General features: G+C 37.3%; 1 protein-coding gene across 1 annotated transcript in view; it reads left to right on the top strand.

Annotated features, from left to right (window-relative positions):
- Positions 1-21,074, top strand: part of LOC120862086 (cytochrome c oxidase subunit 7B2, mitochondrial) — a 140,713-nt gene extending 119,639 nt beyond the window's left edge. Inside the window, exon 3 of the mRNA XM_040238141.1 lies at positions 20,663-21,074. Within this exon, the coding sequence (XP_040094075.1) occupies positions 20,722-20,961 (240 nt within the window). The 5' untranslated portion in view covers positions 20,663-20,721 and the 3' untranslated portion in view covers positions 20,962-21,074. The remainder of the gene's footprint in view (positions 1-20,662) is intronic.
- Positions 21,075-21,418: the final 344 nt, after the last annotated feature.

Raw genomic sequence — 21,418 nt, 5'->3', positions numbered from 1 at the left:
ATCCACTTCACTATTCTTGCCTGGAAAATTCCACGAACAGAGGAGCCTAGCGGGCTACAATCCATGGGGTCACAAAGAGTAGGACATGACTGAGCGGATGCACTCACATGCATGGCAACAAACTGGTCAAAGAGGAAAAAGGAGAGAGAGAGAAAAAAAGTATATATATATGAAGAGGAAAAAGATAGCAGAGCTTGTTCTCTGTCTGCCATGGAGGACACAAGGGGGTAGATGTCTGTAAGCCAGGAAGAGGGCCAACACCAGAAAACAAACCCTGCTTGCCCTTGATCTTAGAATTTCCAACCTCCAGAACTATGAGAAAATAAAATTCTGCTTAAGTCAGGCAGTTTATGGTATTTTTCATGGCAACCTGAACAGACTGGGATAGTCACATCCAATGTAAGTCTTTATCTTAAAAACAATAAATGACTATTGATACTGTGTTCTGACCTAAGACAATTTGGCCTGTCTTCATTGTTAGGTTCCTTTGGTAAATGTTTGTATTTACAAATAGTTTGAGTAGGTTGTTCACATGGATGGTATTATGATGAAAGAAATTCTTTAACTTAATATTCTAATATATGGAATGAATAGAAATAAGCTATGAGAACAGAAATTCAGGGCAATGTCCTTAGGCACTTTGGCACATTTCTTACATTAAAACAAGGGTGATGATATTCTTTTTAAAGGCAGGAACAGCCAACCAGATAGTTTAATTAGATAATAGAATTCTGTATACAGTAGATAGAGTCAGGACAAATAGAACTGTAAAATTAAAGGACCGTTTCCAGTTTATCAGGCTACTCTCCATGGCAGAATTTCATTCTTCATCAATGCAAGAGTATTATTAGATCTAATATAACATTTCTAGTGAACCATGTATCTTGTTGTTGCAGTTCACTTGTTAAGTTGTGTCCAACGTTTTGAGACCCCATGGACTGCCCATGTCAGGCTTTCTTGTCCTCACCATCTCCTGGAGTTTACTCAAACTCATGTCCACTGAGTCAGTTATTCCATCCAACCATCTCACCTTGTATCACCCTCTTCTCCTCCTGCCCTCCATGTTTCCCAGCATCAGGTTCTTTTCCAGTGAGTAAGTTCTTCACATCAGGTGACCAAAGTATTGGAACTTCAGCTTCAGCATCAGTCCTTCCAGTGAGTAATCAGGGTTGGTTTCCTTTAAGATTGACTGGTTTGATCTCCTTGCTGTCCAAGGGACTCTCGGGTCTTCTCCAGTAGCACAGTTCAAAAGCATTAATTCTTTGGCACTAGGCCTTCTTTCTGTTCCAAGTCTCACATCTGTACATGACTACTGGGAAAACTATAACTTTGACTCTGCAGGCCTTTGTTGGCAAAGTAATGTCTCTGCTTTTTAATACACTGTCTGGGTTTATCATACCTTTTCTTAGGAGCAAGTGTCTTTTAATTTCATGACAGCAGTCACTGTCTAATTTATATTTTCATTTAAAAATTATTTCTAATATATTTTATTCTAAATAAGCCCTCTGATATATATTTCTATGGTTATGTGCCGGGTGCATATGAACTATTCCTGAAATGTGCATTTCTGACTGCATGCATGCTAAGCCACTTCTGTCGTGTCTGACTCTTTGTGACCCTATGGACTGTAGCCTGCCAGGCTCCTCTGTCCATGGGATTCTCCAGGCAAGAATACTGGAGCAGGTTGTCATGTCCTCCCCCAGGGAATCTTTGCAACCCAGGGATCGAACCCACGTCTCTTATGTCTCCTGTATAGGTAGGTGGGTTCTTTACCACTAGTGCCACCTAGGAAGCCCATGCATTTCTGATTAATACAATTCCAATGCTAACATCCCTTAGGATATAAACTGAGGTTAAATTATTTACATATATATTATACTGTTTATATTTAAACATTTTAAAAGTAAATCATCTGAGAGTCTAATAAAGATTTGTCAGTGTGGATGTGATAGAGTCATGTTTCTGCTTTTAGAAGATCACTTGTGAGGGAGGGTTCAACATACAACCAAAAAAATGTGATTCAGAACATTAACAAAATGAAAGATGAAAATCATATGATCACCTCAATAGATGCAGAAAAAGCATTTGACAAAATCTGAAATCATTTTATGATGAAAACTCTCAAAAGATTGAGTATAACATCAGTTAAGTTCAGTCGCTCAGTTGTGTCCGACTCCCTGCAACCCGATGAATCGCAGCACGCCAGGTCTCCCTGTCCATCACCAACTCCTGGGGTTTACTCAGATTCATGTCCATCAAGTCAGTGATGCCATCCAGCCATCTCATCCTCTGTCGTTCCCTTCTCCTCCTGCCCCCAATCCCTCCCAGCATCAGAGTCTTTTCCAATGAGTCAACTCTTCACATGAGGTGGCCAAACTATTGCAGTTTCAGCTTTAGCATCAGTCCTTCCAGTGAACACCCAGGACTGATCTCCTTTAGAATGGACTGTTTGGATCTCCTTGCAGTCCAAGGGACTCTCAAGAGTCTTCAAAAGCATCATTTCTTCAGTGCTCAGCTTTCTTCACAGTCCAACTCTCACATCCATACATGACCACTGGAAAAACCGTAGCCTTGCCTAGATGGACCTTTGTTGGCAAAGTAATGCCTCTGCTTTTGAATATGCTATCTAGGTTGGTCATAACTTTCTGAAAATAATGGAGACCATGTATGAGAAGCCCACAGCTATCATACTCAAAGGTGAAAAGCTGAAAGTTTTTCCTCCGTGATCAGGAACAATTCAAGGGTGCACTCTTTTGCCACTTTTATTTAACATAGTATTAGAAGTCTTAGCCAAAGCAATCTGACATGAAATGTAAATAAATTAAAGGCATCCAAGTTGGAAACCAAGAAGTAAAATTGTCTCTATTTTCAGATAACATGGTACTTCATGTAGAAAATCATGTAGAATCCCCCCTAATTTTTTTTTCAGTAAATTTGCAGGATATGAAATCAGCATGCAAAAATCAATTGCATTTCTATATATTAATAATGAATTATCTGTAAAAGAAATAAGACAATTCCATTTATGATATTAAAAACAATAAAATATGTAGGAATAAATTTAACTAAAGGGGTGAAAGACCTCCGAAAACTGTGACATTGATGAAAGAAATTGAGGAAGACACAGATAAAAGGAAAGATATCACATGTTTATGGATTGGAAGAACTTAATATTATAAAAATGTCCGCACTACCAAGTGATATATATAGTCTATGCAATCCCTCCTAAGTACCGATAGTATTTTTCAAAAACATAGAAAAATAATCTTAAAATTTTTATGGAACTATAAGGACCATAATTATCAAAAGCAATCTTGAGAAAGAACAAAACTGGATGCATCACACTCACTTATTTCAAACTGTATTATAAACCTATAGTAATTGAAACAATATGTACTGGCATAAAAACAGACACATAAGACCAGGGGAACTGAGCAGAGAAGCCAGAAATATACCTACGCATATATGGTCAAATAATTTTAACAAGGGCACAAAATACACACACTGGGGAAAAGATAATCTCTTCAATAAATGGTATTGGGAAAATTGTATATTCACATGCTAAAGAATTAAACTAGAACCCTATTCTATATCACTCGTAAATTTTAACTTGAAATGGATTACAGACTTAAGTGTAAGACCTGAAATCATGAAACTCTCCTATAAGAAACATATGGAAGAAGCTCCAAGTTGTTGGCCTTGGCAATGATTTTTTAAATTTTGACATCAAGCCACAGGCAACAACAACAACAACAAAAGAGCTATATCAAAGTAAAAAGATTCTGTAAAGCAAAAGGAACAAAATGAAAAGGCTACTTGTGGAATGGGAGAAAATATTTGAGAACCATATATCTAAGGGATATATATATATATATATATATATATAAAAGGGATAATATAAAAGGGATAATATACAGGATAAGGGATTAATATACAGGATATATAAAGAATTTATGCAATTCAATAGCAAATAAATAACCCAGTTAAAAAACGGGCAAAGAATCAGAATAGACACTTACCCAAAGAAGATGTACAGATGGTCAGTAGGTACATGAAAACGTGTTCAGCATCGCTACTCAGGAAAATGCAAATCAAAACCACAATGAAATATCACCTCACACATGTTAGGATGAGAGCGAAGTTGCTCAGTTGGGTCTGACTCTTTGCGACCCTATGGATTGTAGCCTACCAGGAATCTCCATGCATGGGATTTTCAATCCATGGTATTTTTCAGGGAAGAATACTAGAGTGCGTTGCCATTTCCTTCTCCAGGGAATCTTCCCAACCCAGGGATCGAACTCAGGTCTCCTGCATTGTAGGCAGATGCTTTACCGCCTGAGCCACATGTCAGGGTGGCTACTATCAAAAAGGCAGCAGATACCACGTGTCTTGGAAGATACGGAGAAAAGGGAACGCGAGTGCACTGAAGGTGGGAATATAAATTGGGTTGGAAAACACTATAGAGGTTCCTCAAAAAATAGAAATATCATATGATCCAGTAAATCCCGTTTCTGGGTATACATCCAAAGGAAACAAAATTAGTATTTTGAAAAGATATTTGTACCCATATGTTTATTGTAGCATTATTCACAGTAGCCAAAATGTGGAAATAATCCTTCTGTTGACAAATTAATAGGTAAGTAAAATGTGGCATATGTTCAGCTATAACAAAAAAAGGAAACTCTGCCATTTGGGCCAACGTGGATAAACCTAGACTGCATTATGCTGAATGAAATAAGTCAGAGAGAGAAAAACAAATACTCCATAATCTCACTTATAAGTGGAAACTGGAAAAAGACACACACACACACACACAACTGAACTCATAGCAGCAGAGAGTAGATTGGTAGTTGTCAGGCATGGGGAATGGGGGGAAATTGAGAGATGTGTATTCAAGGATGCAAATTTCCAGTTATAAGTTTTGAAGCTCTAATTGATAGCTTGTTGTGTATACTAACAATTCTGTACCGTAAACTTGAAGATCTTAAATGCCCTCATCTCTCTCTCTTCCTGACTCTCTCTCTCTTTCACACACACAATGACAACTATGTGAGGTGATGGATGTGTTAACAACTTTCATTGTTGTAGTTCATTTCGCAAAGCATACATACATCAAATTGTCACACTATATAACTTAAATTTATGCAATGCCATATGTCATTTATACCTCAATAAAACTGGGGCAGACAACATCACAAAAAAATCTCAAGCAAAAAGAAATCACTTATGAGCAGTTGGGAGAATAGATAGAGAATGTGGGATGGCAGAGGCAATGTAGGGACACCATTTATGGAAATGATTCACCATTTATGAAGAAAAGTTGAGCTATGATAGAGGCAGTTTGGATAGAAAAAAATTAATGTTTGAGATGTTTTTAAGATGAAAATTTAAAAGAATCCAGTGCTGTATTAAATGTTTCAAGGGAGTTGAAGGTGTCAAGAATCATTTGTAAGTTTAAGTTGCTCCACCACATGTGTGGAAGTAATCTTTGCTAGGTTAGGAAGCATTAATAAAGACCAGGTTTGAGTGTGGAAGGGAATACACTTACACCTGTTGATTTTGCAGACATCAAATTATTTTTGGATTATTTCATAATATCTTTGAATTAGAATTATCTTAGGAGAGATGTTAAGAAGGCAGTTTAATGTATTGCCCTGTATCTAAGAAGATAGCTTATATGTGGAGACATAATTTGGGAGTCATCTAATTACCCATTGATGGTATGTTTATTAGTGTGCCTAGGAGTACCTAGTGAGAGAGAAAGAGCATATAGATCCTTGAAGTACTCCTTCACAAAGGACCTATTAGAGAAACGAGTTTGTAAAGAAGAAATAGCCATAGAAACAGAAAGAAAACTTAAGAGATACTATAGAAGCTAATGGAAGAGAAGGTATTCAGAAGAGGGGTGCATCGTTGGATTTTATTGTAGCAGAAAAGTCAAGAAAAGGGATTTACTATATCATTTTAGAGACAGAAGAGCCATTATTGCTCTTTGTAATATCTATTTATATTAAATGAGGGGAAACCGGATGGGGTACAAGGGAAAAAACTGGAAACTCAGGGATTTTTCAGGGTTCGTTGTCTGAAACTAGATCTCTTTTCCATGGAATTGGGTCCTTCTATACATTCTTACATTGTGTGCGTGCATGTATGCTAAGTTGCTTCAGTCGTGTCCGACTCTGTGCAACCCTATGGACTGTAGCCCACCAGGCTCCTCCGTCCATGGGACTCTCCAGGCAAGAATACTGGAGTGGGTTGCCATGCCCTCCCCCAGGGGATCTTCCTGACCCAGAGATAGAACCCACATCACTTATGTCCCCTGCATTGGCAGGTGGGCTTCCCTGGTGGTTCAGACTGTAGAGAATCCACCTGCAATGTGGGAGACCTGGGTTTGATGTTTGATCCCTGGGTTGGGAAGATCCCCTGGAGAAGTGAATGGCTACCCACTCCAGTATTCTTGCCTGGAGAATTCCGTGGATAGAGGAGCCTGGCAGGCTAACAACCCATGGGGTCACGAAGAGTTGGACACGACTGAGCCACTAAAGCACAGCACACCACAGCACCACCTTGGAAGCCCTTCACATATACAGTTCACATAACGTAAGTTTTGGCTTAAGGCTTCCCTGGTGACTCAGACGGTAAATAATCCTCCTGCAATGTGGGAAACCTGGGTTCAATTCCTGGGTTGGGAAGATCCCTTGGAGGAGGGCGTGGCAACCCACTCCAGTATTCTTGCCTGGAGAATCCCCATGGACAGAGGAGCCTGGCGAGCTACAGTCTGTGGGATCAGAAAGACTTGCACATGACTGAGCAACTAAGCACAGCACATTTTGTTGTTGTTCTGGGACTGTTTTCTACAGTCAAATAAATGAATGTTTTATGTAGGAAATCCCCAGCATCATCTAGCTGCTGGGTGTAGGTTGTATCAGTAATTTTGGATTTTCCCAATATTTTGACAAATAACCATTTGTAGGCACTCACCTAATGTGTGACTTTGGATGTTAGGCATACTTAAAGGGAATACCTTCACAATCTAGCTTAAATTCAGTCCTAGATGAAGCAAGTGCCTATGAAGCATGGCTATCATTTATTATCCCAGTATCAACTGCAAGATTTTCTTAGTTATTCTTTCTGGCTCTTTAATATAAATTATGAAATTATAGGTGACCCTGCAAAATCATGAACTATGAAATAAAAGCAGGAGCTTGCTTCACTTTGGATATTATTAATTCAAAACAATTAGATTCTAACAATCTTAATTCTAATTATTTTGTGTCTATCCAGTCTTTTAAATTGCCTGCATTTGTTCTCAAGTCTCTCAGGCTTATCTGCTATTATTTCTCAGAAACATTAACAAGTTTTTATGATGATTACAATATGATGTTCAGTCTAGATGAAAATGTATTATAGAATTGGCAAAAAGTCAGAAGGAACTTCATTCCGGTATGATGTTTATGTGCTCCCATTACTGGTGCTGTTGTTATAAATTTGACATTAAAGGAGGTTCTCTTAATCTGTACATGATCAGACCTGAAGATCACCTTTGCAAAGGAAATGTTTGAAAACTAAATTTTAGTTTTGCTAGTTGGAGAAAAACCCTCAAAAAAGCTTTCCACCAACATTCCTTTACATCTAATTTGAACTTATTTATGAATTTTAGCTCACTCATCTATTACCCCAGGAAGCTTTTATTGAGCTCTTTGGCTGGCGTAGATGCCTATTTTTTTGGTGGCTTAGCATCTTGATCATATCTGTTATAGAACTTTTCATATTGAAACCTTATCATTATCTGTCTTTCCCACTGAGCGTTCTTGGGAAGAATGGACCTTTCTGATCCATTTTTATAACTCCAGTGTGTAGCAAGCTGCAGTCACATACGAGGAGCTTAATTGAATCACATTTAAGCATAAAATAGTCATAATACTATTTAGGATTTTCTAGAGGATCATTTCATTATGCAAAAATCTTGAAATGCAAATTTTCAGTTCTGTAAATAAGTGGCAGAAAGAAGAGTGTACATGCTCCCATCCTCACACGGTCTCAATTGCTCCTTTTACTGATTTCTCTGTGCCAGTGCAACATATTTATTTGAAACTTTTGATAATAGAAATAAAATGTTACAGATGGAAAAAGCTGGAGAGAATCTAGTCAGTGGATCCCTGTCATTTAATGACTGCATTGCTGTGTTTCCACTCCTTTTCCAATGGACTTGTATTTGGATCAATTTTTTCTCTCAGTATAGTAGATATTTTTTTGTTTTGGGTTTGTTTGTTTTCTGTTTTGGTTTGCCCTTGCTCATTCAGTATGCATTCCACCTTCTTCTGGTAATAGTATCCCATTGCTTATTCAGTGTCCTGATCTAAGGGAGGGCAAAGGATTCATATCTGTTTCTATACTTTGATCTTTGTGCCTCTTTTGTAAGTAGCTTACGTTACATGGAGAAGGAAATGGCAACCCACTCCAGTATTCATGCCTGGAAAATCTCATGGACAGAGGAGCCTGGTGGGCTACAGTCCATGGGGTTGCAAAGAGTCAGACACGACTGAGCAACTTCACTTACATTAGAAAAATACATACATGTGTTTGATTCTCCCTCAATTAGAATGTGAATTCAGGAAAGGAGTAGCTTAATCTCTGTGTTTACTCTACTCTGTCTTCCTATTTCTACCCATGTTTTTCCTCAACATTTATTTATAGTACTAAGTCATGAATGACCAGTCACCAAAGGCTGACTATAAGCATTAAACATCAATTTAAAGTGATGTCTGGGTCTTTCAGATCTTATGGTTTGGATTCAATGACTGTGATGAAATACATTGTCTATATAAGAGGCCCACAGATCCTCATCAGCTAGGTTCTAAGCTATATCTAAACTGTGAAAGTGAAAGTCACTCAGTCCTGTCTGACTCTTTGCAACCCATGGACTATAGAGTTCATGGAATTCTCCAGGCCAGAATTCTGGAGTGGGTAGCCTTTCCCTTCGCCATGGGATCTTCCCAACCCAGGAATTGAACCCAGGTCTCCCGCATTGCAGTCAGACTCTTTGCCAGCTGAGCCACAAGGGAAGCCCACATAAATTATATGTATAATCAAATTATGGCCTATTTGCCTATTAATCTTATTTTTCAAGTTAACAAATGTTCAAATGATTTAAATTATGCCAGGTTAGTTTAAGAATGCCCATTTAGTCTGTGAAATGTTAGACTCCATTAGATTAAAGAAAAAGAAAGTGAAAGTAACCTCTTTGGAACCAGAATTCTAATTCTGGAAACCTTAAGATTTCAAAACAAGAATCTGTGTTCTAAATTTCTGTTGCATGTGCTTAGATGGGTAACCTCCTTCAGACTTGCTTTCTTCTTTCACCTCTTTCCCTCAGGGATTTGAAAGAAAAACTAAAACGAAATATCAGTTCACTAAAGCAGGCACCCTGCCCCAAGGTTTGGCAAAATGCATCCTGTCTTACTTGTCTTCTGAGGCATCTACAAGGGAAAAAAAAATCAGTTTACTAAAGTCAGCCCCTCTGGCCAAAGTCTTTCTCACTTCCAAATAATGAATTCTAAATGGAAAGGAAGAAAAAGTAGAATACCAGCATCTTGTTAAAAGTTTCCAAAATTTCATGGAAGCAAAAATAAAAAAATAAATTATACTGAATTGGTAAAAAACAACTTGCAAAGTGATCACAGTTACTACTTGAGGGCTGTGAAGTGCTCTTCTCATCAAATGATATTTCTCTGCAAATGCTCCATAAGTTGCCCAGGTGATGGCAATAACAAAAGTCTTATTATTAAAGGTTTTATTTGCAGATATATTTTGAACAGAGTTTAGCAGGACAGAGATAGTCCAAGTAGGAAATAAAATCTGGATTTTTCAGAAACAAGGATGGAAGGATTATTTTGCAGCACTCAATATTCCAATCTAAATGTGGATTTGATTCGAATTAACTTCTGGAATAGACCATTACTGCCCTAAGTTTTGACCAGTAGCTGAAAACAATTTTCATGAAAAGTAGAGACATTTTCAAAATTAAAATGTGGTTGATATCTAAAAGTTAAATATTAATATTTTAATTTTTCTCTACTTTTATGTGAATATGAATAAATACTTAAAGACAAGAATACCTTGCATGTTTTTATTTCAAGATTTAAATGAAAGTTTCACATTATGCAAAGAGAGGTCATTGCTGCAACTCTAATGGCCATTTAAGAATCATACAATCTTTCTGCTCATAGAGTGTTTAATGAATAATGGTAGATGTAGAAAGGAGAAAAACATACACACAAAATATTAAAACTGCAGAAGTCAGACTCACATAGTGAAGGCTAAAGTTAATTGCTGAGAGTGTTAAGATACCCCCAGGCTTACCACACACTCTATACTCCCTGAGTCATATGTTGCAAGTCCCCACAAGGAAGTGATTTAGTTTGCAAGATGCCTCCTGGAGCTATTAAACCATTTAAAATGAATACAGTGATGTAACAGCATTGAGAACCAGAGACATCCTTTGGTGTTCCCCAAAGTGTCTTCTGGAAAACACTAATATGGAAATATGCTCCAGAGGAAGAAAGCATGCTGGCTCAGCTCAGTTTGGAAATCTCCACATGGTGTTCCTCTCAGAGAATCACTGTATGCATTAACACCATACAGGTTTGGGAAATACTTCAGTAAAATAGAGTTTGACTTTATTACCTGCATATTTACCAGATGACACTGAAGTCATTTAAATAAATAACACTCACTAGCATCAAACAGAGCTACTGAAATAGGCATATCTTTGAGGAAATACTGATAGAAGGTCACTTTACTACTGAAATCAGTGTCAGGCAAGTTGAGCTAAAAAATATATTATGTATTCCAGTCACTGGACTGGAGTATTCTTCTTTTAAAGTTTAGAAAATAAATTCTCACATTCAAGTTTCTAAGTCAAGTTCTGAGAGTTCCATTGGCATGAGGTGGATGCTCATCTTTACATGCCTTTGCAACCAAAAGAATTGTGGTCTAGCACTGCAGAGCAAAGGATTGGATACAGAAATTTGAAGATGGCAGAAACAAGGGACTGGCATGTTTTAAGATCTTGATTGGGTGAAGTGTCCAAGTTCTAATCATTCATCATTAACATTTGCATTATTCCCTTGCAAACTCTTCCCCACACCAGAGTAACATCTAAGGTGCAACGGTGACCCCATAATTCATGTTCCTAGTGTCTCTCAGTGGCTCATTTTCTAGATAAAACTTTCAAAGTTTCTGGAATTTATTAAAACCACATTCTTTTTCTTCAAAAAAAAAAACAAAAACACTATTTCTTTTCCAAGATTAAGTTGGATAAATGCTACACATTTCTCCTGATGTTTCTATTTACTGAATCCATAGACTTTTAGCTGGACCTGACTCTACAACAACCTACAAGCACTTAATATAAAATCTTTTGGGAGTAAGCACAGGAGCCTTCTTTCTGACATTAATACATTGCCTGAAATAACAAGGTCACTTATTTCCAAAGTTTGAAATGGATCGTAATGTAAAAATAACATGGAACTTTGCTGGATCTACTAGAGTTTAAGGGCTACCCTGGTGGCTTACCAGTAAAGAATCTGCCTGCAATGTGGCAGACTTGGAGTTGATCCCTGGGTTGAGAAGATCTCCTGGAGGAGGAAATCGCAACATACTAAAGTTTAATAAAAAAAAAAAAACAAGATAAAGTTTAACAGAGAACAATCATGCCATTGGCTTGTAGTGTGTTGTGGAGAAGAGCCCACAAACTCTCTGTAACAGTTTTGTTCTGGGAGAAAATGAGGATAGTTGAGAGTGCTTTGTGACTAAAGAAAATACAATGGGTACTTCAGGAGTGAAGCACATTAATGTAATCAGTTACATAAAAGGAATTGCCTGAATGAATACTATGGTTATTCTGAGGATGGATAGAATTGAAATAGTCTGTTCACTTTGGCTGTGAGAAGAAGTACCTGAGGGAGAATACATACCTTCTATCCCTTCACTCTTCAAGAACCATTTGCCGTTTGAGGGCATTGACTGGCAAGTTGTCTAGTCTATCATTTCTTCCTCCTGCGCAATAATCCACCACTGTAATCTGCCTTTGTGTTTGTTCAGGTGACATCCGTTTGTGTCACTTTGGGGCTTAATAAAGTGACATAATCCACACCCTTAAACAAATGGCTGCACCATCTGTCGATTGAGTAACTGAGGAGGCGATATCATTACATATGAAGTAGAACTGTTGTGCAACATTTCCATCAGTGGCAGTGCTTCATGCAGGGTTCCCAGATCTCCTGTTACCAAAAGGCTGAAGGCTTAAGTAGTTCTGATGGGTGACACCACATCGTGTACGCTTAATCCCTCCTTGAGCAGCCTCATTTTCTGAGAAATACATAAATGAACGAAGACAGTGCCGATTCGGTGCATTTTCATTTCAAGACGATTACCTTTTTACTGTTTCTTATTTTGCGTCAGCGTTCTGAAGCTGTTGATGAAGAGTAGAAGAGTAGAAATAAAAGGTGGAAATAAAAGTGTTGCAGTTGAGTAATGGAGTCTAGGAGCCTTAGCTTTGAAAGATTATTATTCGTTACACAGCAGAACACCCGTGTTGCTAGTGGTTTTAATGTTTTTAAATGCTACCAAATGTTTCCTTGACTAACCTATTCCCAGGGGTGCCATATAACTCTTTCAGGTCACTTAGGTACTGCTTTCTAAATTACCGTCGTGGTGAATTCAATTACTACTGTACTCTTTCAATGGCCTAAAAGAATAAATGGCCTTTCTGAAATGTTTTTCTCTTTGGAAAGGTCTAGAGTGTTAGGGCTGAATAGGACCTTAGAGATTATCTGATTCAGTGTTCCATAAACTTGTCTGATGACCAGATTCTCCTGAGAACTTGTTTTCAAAAATATAGATTCTCAGGCTTCTTCCCTGGATACTCTGTTACAATATATTTGACATGGGGCCCAGGAATCTACATTTTGTAATGAAGATTCCAAATAACTAAGGTGGGTTTGGGAAAAGCCAAATTAGTTCCACTTTTTAATTTTATGGATGAAGAAGCAGATGCCTAGATAGATTAAATGATTCATCTAAATTATACTGCACAGAATATTTTGGAAAATTGAGATTATTTCAGGAAAAAAAGTTGTGATGGGGAACTTACATGCATCTCATAGTAGAGAATGTATTTTCTTATAATTTAAGCCTTCTATATTGAATAGAACAGTGCTATTTAGATTGTGACAGTAGTGATGGAAGACACTTGACTCTGCACACAACAGTGGTACTCAAGAATGATTTTGCCCCACAAGTGACATTGGGCAATGTCTGGGGATAGACTTTGGTGTCACAGCTAAAGGAAAAGAGCTGCTACTGGTGTGTAGTGTACAGAGACAGAGATGCTATTAAACACAGTGCCACACACAAGACATCCTCCTACAGCAAAGAATTATTGGACCACAGTGTCAGTAGTGTCCAAGTTGGGAAACCCTGGTATTAATTGCTTTTGAACATTATCTCCCTTTGAGATACTTAATAGTCCTATCTGGGCACATTTGAGAAGTAGGATACAGTTTCCAATTTTCTTCCTGAAATTAGATAGAAAGCCTTATACCAAAGTTAAGCAGGTCATTTATTGACCCATGTCAGGCTATTCTTAGGCTGGGTGAAATTCTTTTTTTTTTTTTTAATTTTAGGATGATGCGGTAAAATCCTTTTAGGATTCTTCCTCTTTCGTCTACTCAAATATCTAGACCTGTCATTCCTACTACTACTACTAAGTCGCTTCAGCAGTGTCTGACTCTATGCGAACCCATAGACGGTAGCCCACCAGGCTCCCCGGTCCCTGGGATTCTCCAGGCAAGAACACTGGAGTGGGGTGCCATTTCCTTCTCCAATGCATGAAAGTGAAAAGTGAAAGTGAAGTCACTTAGTCGTGTCCAACTCTTAGTGACCCCATGGACTGCAGCCCACCAGGCTCCTCGGTCCATGGGATTTCCCAGGCAAGAGTACTGGAGTGGGGTGCCATTGCCTTCTCCTAGTACACCTCAATTATGTCTGCTTTGACCTTTCTGCATTCTGTATCTAGATCACCCACATTCTAATTCCATGGGATCAGCTAAAAGCTACAGTGTCAATGTCTGCTGAGTTTTAACAGAAATTGAGGCAGTTTGGGGCATAATCTTAACCTAAAAGCTAAGTAAATAGAATACACAATATACTTAGAGTAACTTATTTTCAAATCAGTATGATTTTTTTTCCGTAATATGTCTCAATTTTATCTCCTCTCTGTCTCTGTTGTCAGTACTTAATTCCAATCCTCATCATCTTTTTAGTAAACCATTGAAAGAAACACTTAACTTTCAACTTTTCTGCCACTTTTGCTGTTTTCTTACCATTTTTTCACCTAATCTATTTTGTAAAGTGCTTTTTCCTCCAGATTTTCCCCCACCTTAAAATTTTCCTGATTAAACCAATAGGTAGTTTCTCCCCATCAATAGAATGTTTCTCAATTGTGGATTACATATGGAATCTTTTTAAAGAGGAAAGAAATCATTTTATCTCAACTGGTATCTGCTTAAATTATTTGATTGCAATATCACATGTTTTTATGTATAAACATAAAATCAAATTCTGATTTATGTTTAAAGTTTAACACAACTGTGAAACCAAAACAAATTTTCAAATTAAAAATGAACCAAACTATTCAACAAATAAAATTCAAATTTGCAATATAGCTCAGTAAGACAGTTAATATTGTCCTGAAACTAAAACATTGCTTTCAGTGGCCTTGTGTTATTTTCAAGTGCCGGTGCTATATGGTAAGCTGTGATGTGACTCTATTCATCTAATTCTTTATTCTGTCCCTGAAATCAGTGCATTATTTAAATATAAAACCTGCCTCTATTCTTTTCATATTAGCCCAGGACAGATAAATGTACACTAATGCGACAAAATGCAAAACAAGGGTAAACACAGATACTAGAAATTGATAAGCTACATCAGCCAATTCTCATATTATTTTCTTGTATTTATTTATATTGTATTATTATAAAGGGACAAATCACAGAATTAATAATTCTTGTTAAATTATAGGAAAGGCTTTGTGTTTGAGCACTGTTTCCTCAATAATGGGAAAGACTGACCTATAGAATTGAGTCCAGATGCCATAGCAAGGCATGTAAAGTCTTCAATATCCACCGCTGTTCTTTTCTCATCCCTCCAGGCTCATCCATGGTATTTGCTGTTTTAGTACTTATTACTTAGTGTTACTGAGCTCCTCAGACTGCCTTGCTCCCATACTATTTTACCTCTCTGTGCTTTTGCTTGTGGTACTTGGTCTACATTTTTTCCTACCAGTTTTGATTTTTATGTTTCTTAATCATCCTTCAAGATCAAGCCTAGATTGTCTTTTCCTCTAAAACCATTTCTAGAACCCGAGGGTGAAATGTACCTCTCCTCTGTGGATTCAAGGTACCCAGTGACCTTCCCTAAACTGTCTCCTCTCTTGTGACAGCGCTCTGTCATCACCTCCCTCTATCAGAGCTACAATAAAGAGTAGGGATGGTACCACTAGCCCAGGTCCTGTCACACCAGGAATCACTCTAGAAATACATGTATGTATGTATAGTAAGCTGAAATGGCCCATTTTCAACTGAAGACCCATCTCTGGTAACCAGGCTAGCTTTTGTTTCTTTGTACGTATGTTTGTTTCCAGTACTTAGAATTGAATGTACTTTGAGAAAACATGGCATAGTTGAAAATGCACAGTATTTAAAATCAAAGGACTTGATTTCACATCTTGCCCTGTCATTTGTTCTTGTGTGTAAGATGGAGATAATCACCATCTCACACTCTTTTTGCAGATGTGCAAAATTTTGGCATAATATTTGGCAAATAGGCATATATGCAATAAAATATTAGTTTCTTTCCTATGTTATTGCTTTACTTTTTTTATGGGCTGTAGTTATTTAAAATTGTTATTGTTACCAGTAAAGTTTCAAATTTATATACCTCCTTATTATAGTCAGATTGAGGTCCACTATTATTTTTTTCTGAATTGTGCTTCTGCTTTACTGTATAAAATAGATGGGACAATCCATCTTTCCTTTTCATCCTCACAGGATATCTCACTCCCTTTAATTATTTATATTTATTCAGAATGTATCTTTTTTCTTTTATTGCCACAAGCATGAGAGAACCTCTACTTTGTTCTTATTACCTAGAAAAATCTGTCTTCTTCCTTCCCTTTGTAGTCCATTCTCATCAAAAAGCATCTACTTTGAGAAGCATTTTCTTTACCTGCATTATATGATTGAATTTTCCTTTTTTATGCTTTCATACAGTTATGAGAATCTATAGCTTCAGTTCTTTTAGTAATAGGCTTAAGGCTCTTAGATAACACAAAATTTATTGTAAAAGTAAGTCATGTGGAGTTCAGCAAGATGGAAAATTTCTCTAATCAGTAGGTCTCCAGCTCTTACATGTGTTTTATAAACAAAAATAGATCAAAGGTAGATATGAAAGCAACTGATACTGATTTAGCTGATGCTTACAAGGAAAAACAAAAAAGGAATGAAAAGGTGGCATTTTTTTTTTTTATTATAGAATGAAATGACTGTAACTACATAAAGCTACAGAAAGCATTCCAAATATGAAATTCTTAATAATGGACACTTACTGGTACAAGAAAATTCAGACTAGATGGAAAAAAGTTTCACAGATCTGGTGATAGCCAAAGGATGAACTAAGCAGCAAAGGGATGCAACCAAGTGTCACTAGAGACAAAGTATTTGAGTTTCAACTTAACATTGAGAGGATAGGAATAATGAAACCAATTTGTCATAAAGCAGCAGGCATGAGTTGATGACCCACAGGAGATCTCTATTATCACGAATTATTCTCTGGTTCCGTGCCTTCTTAAAGACTGAAAGCTCTGTATGGTGCAAGTGCTTTTGTATTGGATTAAGGCTGCACCTGTCATACTCTGATCCATTTCACCTTCAACCAACTCTCTGAACGCCATTCAGATTAAAACTGCAGTGCTTTTTGGTGAAGAGAGTCATGACTAACAGAAAAAAAAAAAAAGCTATGAATGCTTGAAACATCAGAGGAAATGCATTTGGTTCTGTTTTTACCCTGTTTGTCACAGTCACGAAGAGTACCACTTTACCATCTGGTAGGAAATAAAAGAGAACCTTAGGGTCTTGTTTTCTAAGTTGGGAATAAAATAATTTGAGTTGGAAAATCTCAGTGAATAGTTAAAAGTTCACAAGTACTGACCTCAGGCCCTTTTGTATGCATGTCGCCTGCATTTGGAGTTCAGTTAACGTATGTCATTGCTAGAGACTGAGCACTGTTTGACAGCTTGCACAGAGAAGAGAAATTAACAGAAAGGACTTCTCTATGCATTTCTGCTTCTATATCTCTTGTTCAGTGTAACTATCTGTTTGAAAAATTAGAATCATTAGGACTATTATGGTCATGTACAAATTCCATGATTTGGGGTCTTGTTCTCAGTTGGTTTTAACTTCTTACGAGAATACCAATGTTCATTTATATTTCAGATTGACTCAAAAATGTTCTTTCTTAATTTTCATGTCTGCTACTGGGTATGCAAAATTACATTCTTTGCTCTTGAAGATTTTCAGATTACTGGAGGAGAATATAAAGATAATTCTTTAAGATAATGACAAGACAAGCCATAGGCTGGAAGAAAATATTTGCAAAAGACATATATGATAAAGGACTGTAGGTTCATTGCAACATATATAGCAAATGTGCTATGCTGGTACAGGATGGTAAAGACATGCATGTATGGAGTCAGGAATTATACGGAGACTTTATACTTTCTATTCAATTTTTTGTGAACCTAAAACTAAAGAAATTAATTTTTTTATGCTCATCACATCTTTATTGCTTGAGAAATTAGAAAGGTTTTAGGAGCTCTGGTCAGGATCTATGGATGAAGACTGAAATGTATATTTTTCACTGTATCACAATAATCACGCCTTAACATCACAAATTTACAGTGGAGCCAACTGTAGCCCTACCAAAACAGAGAATGAAAGAAAAGGGAAATTGGTCTCTACTTTCTAGAAAGTTTTAAAATGAAGATCAAAGGACTAAATAGTTTCAAAATATCTGTTGTCAAATTTAATCCAGTTAAAGGTGAGGCTCCAACTGTTAAGTCCAAGTACTAGAAAAAATTTCAAGTGATTGCCACTACTCTAAATCTATTCTTTCTTTGATTATTATTATAGCACATACTAGTTTAAAATACTTTTCCCTCAGAGTTTCTTTTTTTAATATAAATGTATTTTAATTGGAGGTTAATTACTTTACAATATTATATTGGTTTTTCCATACATCAACATGAATCTGCCACAGGTATACACGTGTTCCCCATCCTGAACCCCCCTGCCTCCTCCCTCCCCATACCATCCCTCTGGGTCGTCCCAATGCACCAGCCCCAAGCATCCAGTATCATGCATTGAACCTGGACTGGTGATTCATTTCTTATATGATATTATACATGTTTCAATGCCATTCTCCCAAACCATCCCACCCTCTCCCTCTCCCACAGAGTCCAAAAGACTGTTCTATACATCTGTGTCTCTTTTGCTGTCTCACACACAGGGTTATCATTACCATCTTTCTAAATTCCATGTATATGTGTTAGTATACTGTATTGGTGTTTTTCTTTCTGCTTATTTCACTCTGTATAATAGGCTCCAGTTTCATCCACCTCATTAGAACTGTTTCAAATGTATTCTTTTTAATGGCTGAGTAATACTCCATTGTGTATATGTACCACAGCTTTCTTATCCATTCATCTGCTGATGGACATCTAGGTTGCTTCTGTGTCCTGGCTATTATAAACAGTGCTGTGGTGAACATTGGGGTACATGTGTCTCTTTCTATTCTGGTTTCCTTGATGTGTATGCCCAGCAGTGAGATTGCTTGGTCATAAGGCAATTCTGTTTCCAGTTTTTTAAGGAATCTCCACACTGTTCTCCATAGTGGCTGTACTAGTTTGCATTCCCACCGACAGTGTAAGAGGGTTCCCTTTTCTCCACACCCTCTCCAGCATTTATTGCTTGTAGACTTTTGGATAGCAGCCATTCTGACTGGTGTGAAATGGTACCTCATTGTGGTTTTGATTTGCATTTCTCTGATTATGAATGATGTTGAGCATCTTTTCATGTGTTTGTTAGCCATCTGTATGTCTTCTTTGGAGAAATGTCTATTTAGTTCTTTGGCCCATTTTTTGATTGGGTCGTTTATTTTTCTGGACTTGAGCTGCAGCAGTTGCTTGTATATTTTTAAGATTAGTTGTTTGTCAGTTGCTTTATTTGTTATTATTTTCTCCCATTCTGAAGGCTGTCTTTTCACCTTGCTTATAGTTTCCTTTGTTGTGCAGAAGCTTTTAAGTGTAATTAGATCCCATTTGTTTATTTTTGCTTTTATTTCCAATATTCTGGGAGGTGGGTCATAGAGGATCCTGCTGTGATTTATGTCGGAGAGTGTTTTGCCTGTGTTCCCTTCTAGGAGTTTTATAGTTTCTGGTCTTATGTTTAGATCTTTAATCCATTTTGAGTTTATTTTTGTGTATGATATTAGAAAGTGTTTTAGTTTCATTTTTTTACAAGTGGTTGACCAGTTTTCCCAGCACACTTGTTAAAGAGATTGTCTTTAATTCATTGTATATTCTTGCCTCCTTTGTCAAAGATAAGGTGTCCATAGGTGTGTGGATTTATCTCTGGGCTTTCTATTTTGTTCCATTGATCTATATTTCCGTCTTTGTGCCAGTACCATATTGTCTTGATGACTGTGGCTTTGTAGTAGAGCCTGAAGTCAGGCAAGCTGATTCCTGCAGTTCCATTCTTCTTTCTCAAGATTGCTTTGGCTATTCAAGGTTTTTTTGCATTTCCATACAAATTGTGAAATTATTTGTTCTAGCTCTGTGAAAAATACTGTTGGTAGCTTGATAGGGATTGCATTGAATCTATAGACTGTTTTGGGTAAGTATGCTCATCTCATTTTCACTATATTGATTCAGTTTGTTTTAAAAAATGATTAAACCAATGCATCATGCCAGATGGTATGAAAGAAGGGTTGTAAGAAGTGTAGAAGCCCAGAGAAGAGGGGCTTATTCAGCCTAGAGGGGTTTCAAGAAGACTTCATAGAACCGATGGCTTTTAGACCAGGATTTAAAGGTAAATAGAAGTGGCCCTGTAGGAAAGTGCAAGGCAAGAATTACAGGTAGAGGTGAAGAAATGAGGAGGAGGTTTAGAAGGGAGGAAAGGAGCAAGAAAAAAATGAGATATGACGTACTTGTGAATGCCTTGTAATTCTGACTGAAACTAGAGTTTTACTGTAGACATAGGCAGGTCATTGGACTAGTGTGGCATGTTGGAAATCTAAGCCATTTTATCAGCTGAACATTTTTGTCTCAGTTTGCCATTGAAGAAATTAAGGCAAAAAGAACTATATGAACTGCCCAAGTTCATATGGCTGGTCAGTGGCAGAGCTAAGACTCAGATCCAGACATCATGATATCAAAACTCAGCTGCCTGAACACACTGCAGGAGATAGTGTGGGTAAAACCTTCAAACTAGGAAGAACTAAATGTAGGTCAGATGTCATTGTCCATTTTTTGTTTTTGCAGGTTTCTTCGGAAGGAAATAAACCGGCAGCTTCAATCAACTTCAATTCCGTCCTACCTTCATGATGTTTCCCTTGGTCAGAAATGCACTAAGTAGTCTCAGGATCCGAAGGATTCAACAAATTAGACAGAGTCACTCAAAACACTCACCAGATTTTCATGACAAATATGGTGATATCCTACTAGCCACTGGAACCTCTTTCTGTCTTGTTACATGGGTATTTCTAGTCACACAGATTGGCATACAGTGGGGCCGTTCCCCTGTTGGCAGAGTCACCCCACAAGAGTGGAATGAAGAGTAGCCATCACAGTTACTGTAAAACAGAATTGTTTCAAGGTCAACTTGTTCTTTAAGCACTCTGCTGCTCATTAAAATACAGCATAATTGAAGAAATAAAATGCATGTGAAACTGTTGAAAAGTCATTGAAAATAGTCATTATTGTGCATGAAAGCAAGGCAGTAGTGGTATATATAGATTCCAGGGCATTTTGAAGAATAAATATTTGAAAGTGGAATTAATGAACCATATACTTTTCTGGTTTAATAATTTACATATCTTTCAGCAGATATACATACATAGGTACTTTACAAAGGGGCTTCCCAGGTGGTACTAGTGGTAAAGAATCTCCCTGCCAAATCCAGGAGCTGCAGGAGACTTGGATTTCATCCCTGAGTCTGGAAGATCCCTGGAGGGAGAAATGGCAACCCACTTCCATATTCTTGCTGGAAGAATATCATGGACAGAGAAGCCTGCTGGG

This window comes from Oryx dammah, unplaced genomic scaffold (assembly GCF_014754425.2).
Source record: "Oryx dammah isolate SB20612 unplaced genomic scaffold, SCBI_Odam_1.1 HiC_scaffold_3, whole genome shotgun sequence".
Lineage (NCBI taxonomy): Eukaryota > Metazoa > Chordata > Mammalia > Artiodactyla > Bovidae > Oryx > Oryx dammah.
This window is presented reverse-complemented; position numbering and strand designations above follow the sequence as displayed.